This window comes from Eretmochelys imbricata, chromosome 3, assembly GCF_965152235.1.
Source record: "Eretmochelys imbricata isolate rEreImb1 chromosome 3, rEreImb1.hap1, whole genome shotgun sequence".
In the NCBI taxonomy this organism is placed as follows: domain Eukaryota; kingdom Metazoa; phylum Chordata; order Testudines; family Cheloniidae; genus Eretmochelys; species Eretmochelys imbricata.
Window position 1 is genome coordinate 138,135,727 of NC_135574.1, and position 13,900 is coordinate 138,149,626.

Genomic DNA, 13,900 nt, shown 5'->3' on the forward strand with positions numbered 1-13,900 from the left:
ATGATTTATATTTGCTTCATTTAAATTGTTTGAAACCTTTTAAAATAAATAACGTGTTAGAAAAATATTTTATGGCTAAAAAATCGTATGGGATTTGTAGTGTTCAAAGAGGTATTCCCTTCCCCCCTCCCCCCCCCCCAAATTAAACTCAGCATTTTGTAATGTCCTGTAAAATGACCTTGAAGGACAGGGTACTGATACATAAAAATACCTAAGACTCTCCTGCTAAACTCTAGTGAGATGGTAACTCTACTTAGTACGTCAGTTGTTGAGGATGGGATAATGGAATGCCACAATTCATAAGGGTTTTATTTTTATAGTTTAACTTAAAACAGGGTTAAACATAAAATGGAAGCTTGCAGCAAATTTAAATATGGAGGAAAATTGAGGGGAGGTGGCAGCTACTTTAAAAAGAGAAATTTCCATCGTATTGGACTGTTACCAAAATCCAATCCTATGAAAGGTCAGATTTGATGGAAATCCTGAGGAAAAAAGATCATGTTGCTGATTTTTGCACCATGGATAATTTCAACACCCCTTCCACATCTGCCACCACCGAAGGTGCTACAGTTAACAATTACACATACTCTGGGCACATTGCCTTTCTTCATGACAAAAAGGCAATGTTAGAGGGACAATGTCTCTCGAAGACGCCGGGATCAACATGGTTTTCTGAAAATAATTTGCTTTCATTTAAAGATTTATAGATTATTTTAAACAGCAAGAGATTATTTCCCCCTATATCAGGACACTGATAAATGAATTTGAATACTAAGTACTGTCCAGCAAGACTTTGCATTTGAATGAGATTCATTTAAAACCTAGCAAGTAAAGTGCATTCATTGAAGGGTTTATGGCAGCAAGTTAGCTATGTGTTAATTGTCCTTGATCATTACCTAAAAGAGTTAATCTCACAGCAAGCACAGGAAATACTGTTCTGTAGTGGGTTGGAGAACATATCAGGGGATTTACTGTTTTAATACCTGTTTGTGCAATTTAAACAAGCTGTAAGATTATGGATTTTAACGGAGATAATGATTCGGGAAGGTTATGCATTCTTTTATAAAAACATTAATCAGAAGTTTGATATTTTCTTTTCAAACAAGAATAACCTCTTAATTTATTTTGCCTTGAAAAGAACTGACCTCCCTGAGTATAGCTTGATTTATAAACCCAGTTGACTAATGTGCTAATCTTTCTGACCAATTCTTTGTGGATTCTTTAGTCCAATATTTGTAGAAGTTGTAGAAGTTGGTGGTACTGTTTCTGGGGAACACGTGGAAAAAGAGGGGGCTGTTACTAGGTACAACAGCTAGCAATACAACACAATAACTGGAAAATATGGAAATGAGACAGATTATGCCTGAAAATAATTTTATATAACAAAAGTATTACAATAGATCAGTGGTTTTCAGCCTTTTTTTCATTTCAAATGAACCCCTAAAGTGTTTCAAATGAAGGTGCAGACCACTTTGGAAATTTTAGACATAGTATGCGGAGCCCTGGGGTCTGCAGAGCACAGGTTGAAAACCACTGCACTACACTGAATGTTAAAATGGAAACCAAGCAGTGCAATATCAAAGACATTCTCTTTCTCTCTAAATAACAAATGTAAGCACAAACAACCCAGTTTGAAAAAAATCCTCCACTAAAGACACTTTCTTTGAAACATCAATCAGGTTTCATCATTTTCTAAGCAAAACCTTGGAAAAAGACATCTACAGTATCTAATCACCACACCAAAAATAATTGCCTTAATCAGTTCCAGTCAACCTTCTATACACAATATAGCACAGCCTTCTGTAGGTTACAGAGTGCTCCCCTTGGTCTGAGCACACACCTCTCACAGAGTTCCACCATGAGCTGGAGACATTATTTGACCTTTATGTGGCAAATCAAATGATCTTTCCCCAGCAGACTCTGGATCACTTTTCTTCATCTTAGTGCTGTAATTGATATGATCAGCTATGACATTATTTTTGATCACCTGATACAGTTCCATTTCTGGAACTTTGTTCTCCTGGTTTCACTCTTATTCAACTATGCTTATGTGTGAATCCCACTTCTACATTCCACCACTACAATATCTCCCTGGATCCACATCTTGACTTCTTCCTCTTTTCTAAATCATCCTCATCTCTGGCCATCTATTTTCTGAAATCATATGTGGATATGATTTCTAGTTGCTAGCTGAAAAAAGCCAATTGTTTTTTCATAAAAAAATTACAGAGTGACGGGAATTGTTTTATTCAAAATACCCTGCAAAATGTTTTCCTTTTTTCAAACCATAAACTGAAATATTTTATGGTTTTCAAAAACTGTTCTCAGTAATAATTTGTAATTTTGGGTAAAACTCTTTCATTTTTCAAAAACTAAACCAAAAAAACGTATTTTTTTAATGATTAACTAAACGTTCTAATCTAGACCTAGAAATGTTCAGGTTTTGGTTTACAGCTTTTCATTGACTTGCCTGTGCAAATTTTCTTTTTAGTCGAAAAGCCATTTTTCAAAGAATTTTTTTACCAGCCCTTGTACACACAAATCTGTATCACCTTCACGATTTCAACCATGTCTTCATTTTCTCTCTCTATCAAACTTACCTACTTCTGAGTCTGATAGGACTGAATTCAACTCAGAGTATCCAAAACTACTATCCTACTCATTGGAAAGAAAAGCCATTTTAACCAAATCTTGAATGCTTCCCTCTCCATCTTCTCCTCAAATGTCATGCTATCTTGACAGTCAGGAACTTAGATTTCTGATTTAGACCCAAAATCCTTTTGCAGCCCATACACCTAGGTCTGTCTAGTCAAATTAGAAACATAATCTCACACAGGCACATTTGACGATGATTAAGGCCAAGCTTTTATCACACTTTGTTTGCTCTCATCCTGGCTCCTGTAATTTATTCCTTTCTTGTCTCTTTATATCTTTACTTTTCAAACTACAGTGACTCTTCCCCCAACCCAGATCTGGAAATAGGACACATCTTTGCCAGTCTCCAAAATCTTTACATCCATTTCAGAATCTAGTGCAAAAGTCTCTCTTAGATAGCAAGATTACCTGAGCCTGTAGAGTTGCTCCTAATCTTTTAGAGCTTCTCAGAAATTCCCTGATGGAAGGCTGATAGATCATAATAGTTATTTTCATGGAAAATATTCAATTTCAGTGAACTTGTGATGAAATCCCTCCTGCCTGGCTTTCTACTAGCTCATCTGTCCAGCTCCTGACTCTTTGGCAGCCCAGCTGATGGGGAGCTTAGACCCTGGAAGCTTTCCTGCTTCGCTAGGGTCCCTCCATTCCCAGGCTCCTGACTCATTTACAGCTCAGCAAGCAGTCTGATGAGGAGCCGGGAGCCCTGGGCGTACTGGTTCCCAAGCTCTCAGGTTTGCAGGTGTTCAGCAGAAGGGGCTCTCAGGGTCTGCTTCTGGGGGATCACCCCAGAACCAGGGCTCCATTTCCTTTTTTGGAGAATTTTGAAATGTTTGGTTTTCATTCCAAATGTAAACAAAACTAATTTTTATTAAAATGGTCCATGAAACAGAATCACCTTTCTCTGAATAGCGCTATACATTTTTCTGTTCTTTAGCTCATTGCTATGGACAGCAAATACCAAGTATCTTTCTATCCTTCCTTCTTACTTCTCCACAGTTGGTGGACAATACTGCTCCTATGCTATCCTATGTTATGCTCCTCATCTGTAACAGTTTCCATGTTTTTCTCCACTTAACATTTATTTTAAATTGTCTTTCCCCTAATCTCACCACACCCTCTCTCAAACAAATAAATCAAACTTGAGTTTGGTGCTTCTCCAAGCTCATTCATTCTCCTTGAAAATTCTTCATAACACCCTCTCCAACTCCTCTACCACTGCTACCACCCTAATTTTACTGTCTAAGAGTAATCAGTGGAATGCTAGTTGTATTTTTAAAATGCCTACAGTTGTAGTAATCGAAAATTCTATTAACAATTAAGAACTTTCTATTTTTGTAAGTAGGATTTTTATCCTGTCAATGTCCTTTTATAGATAGCAGTGCAAGATGCATTCTGTATGCTATTTAACTGGCATTGATGTTAGGCTTCTCCTCATGTGCAAAGGAAGGAGAGAACTTTTTGTTCTCTACATATGCTGCAATGGTCCAAATACAATGTTGCCAGCACTCACGATTTTATTGCAAGTTCTGTGATATTTGGTGATTTTTCTTCAAGCCCCAGTACCCAAAAATCAACTGATTACATGACAATTTCAAGTTCCATTTTTTAAAAAAATCCTTCATTGTTGTGGAGAAAAGCTTGGAAATGTGACCCAAGTGCACCCTAAAGGCTCAGAAATCAAACAGAAAGAACCAGAAATGTAAATTTAAAAAATCACATTATTTTTAAGCCAGTCTTGTGATTTTTGGAGTCCTGTCTCATCAGTTTTGAATGCTTTGAGTTGGCAATAGCTGAATCAAATACATTTTTCTGATTTAAAAAATCCAACCACACCATATCTCCATATCCAGAAAACAGCACTGAACCTGGGCATAACTGTGATGCTCGAGTGGAAAAAAATGTGAATAGACCACATGCCACCACCAGATCTGTCCTCCCAAAACAAAACAGATGCCCCTCTCTCCTGCTCCCAAATCACAACTTTGCATGGATTTCCATGTTTATCCTTTGAAATTCTTACAATCAACAGAAGTTCCATATGTTTACTTACCACTGGTCTGTGTACATCCCAAAATGCTCGCTCCTGGCTATCAAGGATTTTCCTTTCTATCTTGTCTCTTTTCTTGTCCACTCTGTCAATGTTGCCATATATTTAAGACAAACAATGTTAATTGTAGTGCTTCTAAAAACAGTCACAGACAAATCCAGCAATAAAACTTCAAAGGAACTTACTTTGCTTGTGCTTCAGCTTGCATAAAAATAAACTCCCACTTCCGGGCAAATGATCGCTGTAGCCTGGCCAAACTCTCCTGAAAATACAGTGTAAATGACTTTAACTGTGCTTTAAGTTATTCATTGTCTAACAGTTTTTAGACTGTCTTCAAAACCTCCAAAGATGATGTTGCACTCAAAAGTCATAATGCACAGGCTAGTGTAAATGTAATCTATTTATTTGGTGGAAAGTGTCTGACACAGTACAGGATAGAACACAAAGTGTACATTATCTCTGCCCCCATCTCTTTAAGGTTTGGAACTCTGCTGAAAGGTATGGACACAGTTCTAGTGAGTTGGGTCGGTTGCTGCAGAGTTTGGCACTTCCAGAAAAACACAATAGCACCAACTTTTGTGGGTGTGTTGGTTGGTTGATTATTCCAAATATTTCAATGAAATGCTCCAACTTTAAACCATAGCGAGGTCTGGAAATTTAGCAATGACATTAACTTGATACTGCCATTGATTCACACTAAAACCTCCATTTGTCTTCTACATGAGCTGTTTGTGTTGTATACTATAGAGATGACTTTAGCTGGAACATTAGAAAGATATTTTGGGAATACAAACTTCTTCTAAAGAAAATTGACCATTGGTCATTGTGACAAAGTTCCTGCTCTACCTTGGTGGGTCTTGCGCTTATTGGCGGATTTCTCTCTTGAAGCTTCACGGAAGCCCTCAGCTTGGCCGTTTTTCTGAACCCACAGTCCAGGTTGACTCCTCCTGTGTCTGACCAGGAGTTGGGAGGATTTGGGGGGAACCTGGGCCAGCCCCCTACTCTGAGTTCCAGCCCAGGGCCCTGTGGAATGCAGCTGTCTAGAGTGCCTCCTGGAACAGCTGTGCGACAGCTACAACTCCCTAGGCTACTTCTCCATGGCCTCCTCCCAACACTTTCTTTATCCTCACCATAGGACCTTCCTCCTGGTGTCTGATAATGCTTGTACACCTCAGTCCTCCAACAGTCTGGGTTCTCACTCTCAGCTCCTAGTGCCTCTTGCTCCCAGCTCCTCACACACACACCACAAACTGAAGTGAGCTCCTTTTTAAAACCCAGGTGCCCTGATTAGCCTGCCTTAATTGATTCTAGCAGCTTCTTGATTGGCTGCAGGTGTTCTAATCAGCCTGTCTTAATTGTCTCCAGAAGGTTCCTGATTGTTCTGGAACCTTCCCTGTTACCTTACCCAGGGAAAAGGGGCCTACATAGCCTGGGGCTTATATATCTGCCTTCTATTACTCTCCTATAGCCATCCTGCCCGACCCTGTCACAGTCATATATGACCATTGGTCATATAAAAAAATGTTTGCAGACTAAAGCTGTCTATTATTGTATAGAACATTTATTTAATAATATTTTATGAGACTTGGCATAATTCAGCACTCAGATATGCTGGTAAATCTTGAGCAACTCCACTGGTTGAAGTAGAATTATTCTGAACTTTCATTAATGTAAATGGAAGCAGAATTTGGTCTACTGACTTCAAGGGAGTTTCAGGTACTCAATTTCTCCCTGTGCCCCCCGTTTTGTGATAACTATAGTGAGGTTAACTGAAAAAATGCCTGGGAACTTGGTATCAAATAATCTGACTGAAACTGTATTACATATTTACTGCAGAAAAGTAAAGGGATATGTCTTCATAATTCAATCAATAACCCACATACTCTTATAAAGATACCATGGGCCATACTCATCCTGCTGTAGCTCTTTTGGCTTTAGCAGAGTTACAGCAGGGCAAAAATTGGCCTAGTATCATTAAAACTAAGGGTACAATTTTCAAAAGCACCGAAGTGACTTAAGAGCCCATTGAAAGTATATGGGTCATAGACACTTAAGGTCAGATGTCTAAAGGTATTTATGTGCCTAACTCCCATTGATTTCAGTGATTACCTTTAAAAATCTGGCCCTGTCTAGGTCAGTTTTGAAAATGGGACTTGTCTCTTCTTGACTTGAGTCCTTTCGAAAATTTTAAGCTAGATCTTTAAATATATAATTGGAGGCCTTACACACTGTAGTACAGTTCTGGCAGACATTGGGACGTATTTGATTCCGACTGCATGGGATTGGTGAACAGTTCACCGATGCTGGGAAAAGGATCTGTGCACAATTGGATTAGAGATGGGCCCAAGTCTTAGTTCCCAAACACCCCTGAACTTTGGGGAGGTATGAATTCAAACTTTGCAGCTGGCCCTCCTCTAAGGCTTGTTGCACCAACAACCTGGATCCCAACACCCCAAAACCATGGGAACATTTGGGATTTGTTTCTATCTCTATTCATAATGCACCAACTCAATCTTCATTGCTTAATATAATACAGCAGGCTCTCATGTACAACAGCATTTATGGATTCTGAAACACTAGCACTTGAGTGCCGGTTGTCACATGCCTCGACACAAGTTTAAACTGCTCAATTTATAAACTGCTGCACTATAAAAAAGCGGTGGCCTTTGTTTCTCATGTTATCCTACATTCTGCTGAGCTTGGAAATCTCATTTATTTGACATCTCAGTCCCAGGAAAGGCTCACATACTCACTGCTTCATAGTCTGCTAGCTCAAGCCGTGCTTTGTTTTGCATTGTTCGCTTGCAGAGGTAAACCGCTAGAACACACAGAAAAATAAATCAAATCAAATCAAATCAATCAATCCTTTCTTGCTATTTCATAAACATCCATGCCCCAGAAATCAAGATCTCAAGGTCATCCACATTCCACATTGACGTGAACTGGTAGGTTTTTTACCTCTGTGTTTCTCCCTCTATAGCACTGTTGGATTAGCCACTGGATCAACGAGGTCCGTGCCCAGGGCCCTGGCCAGTTGGGGGGGCCCAGAAAAATGGGTGCCCCCGGCACCCTGACCCGCTCCATCTGCCCGGTGCTCCTGCTGGGATGCGGGGGCTTGCCCAGCTCCCCCTGCCTGCCCAGTGCTCCTGCAGTCCCCACATCCCAACCCCACTCCTGGGCTGGAGCGCCGGGCAGGCGGTGCAAGCCCCCACACTCCAACCCCATTTTCCTGACAGGAGTGCCGGGAGGGGAAACCAGGGGGACTGAAGGCAGAAGGGGTGGAGTGGGGAGGGGCCCCTGCAGTTGCTCTGGCCCAGGGGCCCCACAAAACCCTAATCCGCCCCTGTTCTATAGTCAATTTTTTAGAACAAGGAGGTCAATACATACAATGGTATTTTTATTGAAGTGTAGCTTCTGCAAAAGCGATTAATGGCATAATTATTTAGCTCACTTTACATTATAGCAGTAATAAACAAAATGTTGGAGGTGAAGTTTTGCTTTTGTTTTTTTGTTTTTCCAGGAAATAATTTGTTAAAAAGCTAAATGGCACCTTATCTTTAAAGTATTGCATATGGACTAAAAGAACCAAGAGGTTTATCAGGAGGCGCTGTCCTATTTCACTAGTAGAAGGGTTTTCTTTATTGTTTATTTATACATTATTATTTTCCCATTGCACAGACACTAATCTACATCAACAAGAGAAACTCACAATTAAAAAGAAAAAGGGAACAATACAAATAAAAATAAAGACTCAAAGTATCACTCCAATATATCTATAAGAAAAAATAATGTGGGAGTGAAAATGAAAGAGTAGGAGCATATCTTTACATGCAACATTGGGAACAAATTTAGTCTTATTTACACTGGGGCAAATCCAAAGTAATTTCACTGACTTTGGCAGCGCTGTTCTGGATTCACACCAGTGTAACTGAACAGAATTTTGCCAAATATATTACAAGCAACAAATGCTGAAAAGAAAAGGGTTAAAAATCAAACTAAGTGAGACAGAGGACAGATGTTAACATTACTCACTAAGTCATTACATTAATGGCTTGATCCTCCAGAATCCTTTATGCTTCCAAAATTCCTATTGAATTAAACTGCAAATCCTATACTTTTCATTTAGGGGCAAATCCTATCCTTCATTTCAAGCCTGTGTAACTGGATTCAGTACAGGTGACTCCTCCAGAAATGAGGTGTAGGGTGGGGCAGAATTTTCCCTCACAAGGCTGAAGAGAAACATCATAACCTTTTCATGCCTCCACAGCCCCATCCCCTCTGTGGGGTATCATGGCCTTTTGATTTGATTTGTATAGGCAAGAATCCACCAACCCCATCCATGGACTCTATGCTGGGGACATAGAGCCCTCACAGAGCTAGGCTCCAATATATTCTGAGGGAAGGAATCCTGGCCCACCCATCCCCATCCCTACATAGAAAAATGAATTTCCACTGCTGGCACAGATAGGTAAGATTTGCATCTAAGAACTCAATCCTACAGTCCGTACACAAGCAAAAGTCCCTTGCACATATTCTAATCTTGTAGTTTAAGGAGGCCAAATCAATAATACTTAAGATTTCCAGAGACAAAATTCTCTTCAGACAAAAGAATAAATCTTAAAAATAGTTTCAGTCTGACTTGCTCCTTCAGCTCCAAGGCATTCTATTATTTCACTGGGATCACACAGGGTGAAAACCAGAAGAGAACATCCATTCATTGCAAGTGCCTCTGAGCTGTAACTGGGCTCCAGATATTACTTAATGGAAAGAAGAATTAAAATTTGATATCTATGTTACTTTTTCTGTTCTCTTCTCCATTTGTATTCTTTCCATTTTCTTCAAAAGCGTTACCCTCTGCCTTCTCTGATATTCCCTCCTCAGGTACTACAAAGATATATCTATTTGTCACACGTAATTTAGCAGGCTGAGGTACAGAACTTAACAGCCCCAGTTTCATTGCATATTTAAAGCACCATACATTTATACTCTTGCCTTAGGGTTTGTTCTGAAATCTAGGAAAGAGAATAAGTGCTGAATTCTGGCTCTTCTCACTGAGTTGAATGGTAGCTGCTGGTACATAACTGAGGGCGGAATTGGGCCCTCATTACAGTCCATCTTTTTTTTTTCTTATTGCTTTCAAAATTATTTTCTTAACTGACGGATCCAGGAAAAAACTCCTGTCAACGTTAGCTCTAAGACATTGTGAGGATTATTTTTAAAAAATGTATTTATTAAGATGAGCGGAGAGGGTTCCAGGAACTCCATGAGCTGAATTTAAGCCTGTCAGGTAACCCTAACAGCTCTTTAAATATAAATAGAAAACTCCCACTCTCTTCTTTTGCTTGGCCTACTGTAACACTAATATTCTTAGAAGATAGTCACCCAACCTATTTTCAATATATTTATTGTACTTTGTTCTTTGTCATCAGCCTAATCTCCCTTTCTAAAGCAGTTATTTCTTCAGGATCATAATGTCCATAGCAGAACAGACCAATGATTCACTTTTGTCTGGCAGCCTTTCTTTGGCTGTGTCCAATCCAAGATGTGTCAACTGAAGGTCTGAACACCCCACAATCTGCCTAATTCGGCTACACCAGGGCAATTTCATGGTGACCCCAAGATAAACAGTACTGGCCCACACAAGTGTAATAGTCTAATCCTGTTTCAACATTTACTATCTGGAGTAAAATGAAAAGGGCTAACAATTCTCATGCTTCCAGACATATGTTCATCGCAGATCAACGGGACTGCTTATGTAAGTGCTACCTAACTTGAGCAAGAGTTGTAGATTCAGGCCCCTGGCATAACTCTTAAATGGTTATAAAGATCCAAAAAGAAGAACACAATATAATGTAGGGAACTTGAGATGCTATAGGATACTTTCCTTCAATGTAAATAACTTTCTGTAGCCTCAGACTAAAGATTCTTTATTTCCAAAGTAAATCAATTTCAACAATAAAAGTGATGTGACACCATATTTGTATGGTGTGTAGGTAATTTTGGGACTTAAAGAAGTGAGGTCCATTGAAATGAGCTTCATTAGAGAGGTATGACACCTGGAGATCAGTGTCTGATCCTGAAGCATGAGGATTATCAGCCTTTGTCATTTTACCCCAGTAAGTAAATTTCAGAACAGGATTAGATTCCTTTAATTAAAACATCTGCTGTTATACTACGTTATTTGTCTCAGTAGTATCTTGTGGCAACGAGTCCTGGACCTGTCTCCTTGAAATTTCCATCTGACTTCTTTTTAGTATGCACATTTCTGAGCCAGGACTTCAAAATGGTTACGTTTATCCCTAAAGCCTTTCCTCCAGGGTATTAAAATGTTTCTCTTATTTTAGGAGTCTAATGATTATACCATCTGGCCTTTTTTATGCTCATTAAAACTCTTTCTACATGTCAGTGTACTTAAGGCAGAGTCTAAAGTGTGCCCGTGAGGATTTATCTATCTGAGAAGTATGACATCTCTGCTGATGCCAAGGCAGAAGAAAATGATGCTCAAGGACAACTTCAACTCTTTGGTTCAATTGCCCCCCATCCCATCATTGTGTTGCCAGCACTCTCACTTTTAACATGAATGCGGCCATTCTGGGATATTGTTAAGGGCTTCTTGTGGAAGCAGCAGCTCAGGAATTTGAGCTGAATTGTTTGCGGTTTCCCAGACAATACTACTATTTTAACTTTTCTAAGCATACTTTATCCATAGACGTCAAGGCCCTTTACAAAAAAAGATAAATATCACCCTCCTTTTACAGAAGAGAAAATGGAGGTGCAGAGAAGTATTTTTTTTTCCTTAAGAAGAATGGGAGTTGGAGTTGAGGAAAATATTTATTGCAGCATCTCTAAGGCACTGATTGCACAGTACTTCCCAGACTTTACTTTGTCCCATCTGTAACAATAGTGGTTTGCAGTTACTACAGTCGGTGAAGCCTGGCTGGTAGTGCATGGAGAGGGAGTAAATAAGTCAACTGTTTTCCTCCTTTCTTCCAAAGCAGTCAGTCATAAATAGCTGGTTCAACAACAAGGTGAGAGGCACATGGGCATAATTGGGGGGGGGCATTACCCCCCCCCCCAAATACAAGCCTCTGGCAGGCACAGAATTTGCACCTCCAGTGCACGCCCCCATTGGCCTGACTGGAGCTGTCCCACCAAATATAGAAGACAAACTACTCCTATGGAGAGGCAGACCAGAGTGCCCACTATTTTGAATTCACGTTTCTGCTGTGCATGCATACATAGCTAGAGCTGGAAGTATGATCTGTAGGAATGCTTTTAACAACAAAGGCCTCTTATTTTTACATATACTTTTTTGGGGGGGGAGAGGGGTCAAGTTGACAAATTTAAATAGGTGGGATGCCCACAAGGAGACCACCACGTGGTCAGAGGTGCAGTTACCTTGGAAACTGTTCTGCTCTACAAACTGGTCATTTGGCTCTATGGAAAGCCTTTAGAATACTAGTGGCACCTTAGAGACTAACCAATTTATTTGAGCATAAGCTTTCGTGAGCTTATGCTCAAATAAATTGGTTAGTCTCTAAGGTGCCACAAATACTCCTTTTCTTTTTGCGAATACAGACTAACACGGCTGTTACTCTGAAACCTTCAGAATACTACTAATTGCACTGAGGAGAACCAAACCTATTCACCAAACAGCATCATGTGCTAAACTCTAAGTTACATATGGCATATGTGATTGCATAAGTGACAAGATAGGGTCCTAAACATCCTTAGGGCCAATCATGAAGCAAATTCTGCCATCAGCTACAAACTAGTTCAAAGCAGTCAAAAACTGGATTGTCACTGGTGAAAGATCAGAATTTGGCCCATTCATTTTCAGCATCTCTTACAATAAAGCCACAATCTCATTGGAAGTAACCAAATGCAACAGAGTACTTCATAAAAATTACTTGATATAAAAACAAATGATATATAATGTAACAAAGCCTGATTCGTAATCTCAGTTTGCTAAACATGGACTGCAACATACAATCTTATTTTAGTGCTTGTATACTTTAACATGATTTTGCAATCAATGTGATTGCCTTCCAGTAAAACAAATTATATAGTTGTAGCACTTACATATGATTTAGAACAGATTGGAGTACCATGGAAAAACAGAGCTTGAGTAGCAACGTTTTTAAAGACCGTATCAATGAGCAATGTTCCACAAATTTAGATGACCAAGGTAATTTAAATGTACAAGGAAACAGAATAATGCCACACTCAAAGGGATGTCATAGAGCGCTGGACTGGAACCCATAAGACCTGGATTCTAGTCTCATCTCTGCCACTTGTGTACTGGGTGACCTTGGGTAGGTCACTGCATCTCTCTATGCCTCCATTCTTCATCTGTAAAATGGGGATAATGACACTGCCCTGCTTTATAAAGCACTTTGAGGTCTACTGGTGAAAAGTGCCACATAAGAGCTAGGTATTTATATTAGTATGTTTGTTCTCTTCCCCTGAACTTACTTTTCTGTTTGCTTATTTTCAGTAGGGTCGTGCTTTCTGAGGCACCCAACATGCAGTGACGGTTTTTCCAAACTACTAGACATAAGCCCCACTTTAAATCCGCATCTGTCTGGGCAATAAGATAAGAATCTATTTAAAACAATGATAACTCAACTATTCGGCCCATCTACACAGCATCTAGGAATGAGCCTCCCATCCCATTTCCATTCCACTTATGCCAGTGGGGCTCACACTATTACTCTAAATATAATAGTGCACACGGTGCTTTGAAGTTGCAGCTTGGGCTGAGCGTGAACTCTGAAGTCTGGAGCGGGGAGGGGCTTGACAGCCCCAATTCCAGTCCGAGCCACAACTTCAAAGTGCCATCTACACAGCAATTTTTAGCTGATGTTAGCACACCCTGCTAGCACAAGTCTTTGGGCCTGGGTGTAGACGTACCCCTCAACTTCAATGGGAATTGAGCTAATGAATTGCTACGTTGTTTTTGAAAATCTCACCCACAATAACTGAGTTACAAAATGTGGGCAACTTGACAGCTCAGCAGTAAAATCACTGAACATGTCTCACTGGTGTATGTTGCCTCTTGGCAACAGCTTTTAAATATATTCAGCCACAATAACCCATTTTCAGGGTTTAGCCATTTTCAACTCTCAACTGCTTAATTATCATTTAAAGCTCATGTAAAGCCCCTGCGGGGTTCGGTTTTTTTATTTTATTTTTAAA

At 39.7% G+C, this 13,900-nt stretch overlaps 1 protein-coding gene across 6 annotated transcripts in view; it reads right to left on the reverse strand.

Annotated features, from left to right (window-relative positions):
- Positions 1-13,900, reverse strand: part of RGS7 (regulator of G protein signaling 7) — a 420,392-nt gene that overhangs the window by 43,590 nt on the left and 362,902 nt on the right. For all 6 annotated transcript variants that reach the window (XM_077811866.1, XM_077811869.1, XM_077811867.1 and 3 more), the window contains 3 exons: positions 7,456-7,520; positions 4,888-4,964; positions 4,706-4,787 (listed from right to left, as the gene is read on the reverse strand). In XM_077811866.1, the coding sequence (XP_077667992.1) occupies positions 4,706-4,787; positions 4,888-4,964; positions 7,456-7,520 (224 nt within the window). The remainder of the gene's footprint in view (positions 1-4,705; positions 4,788-4,887; positions 4,965-7,455; positions 7,521-13,900) is intronic.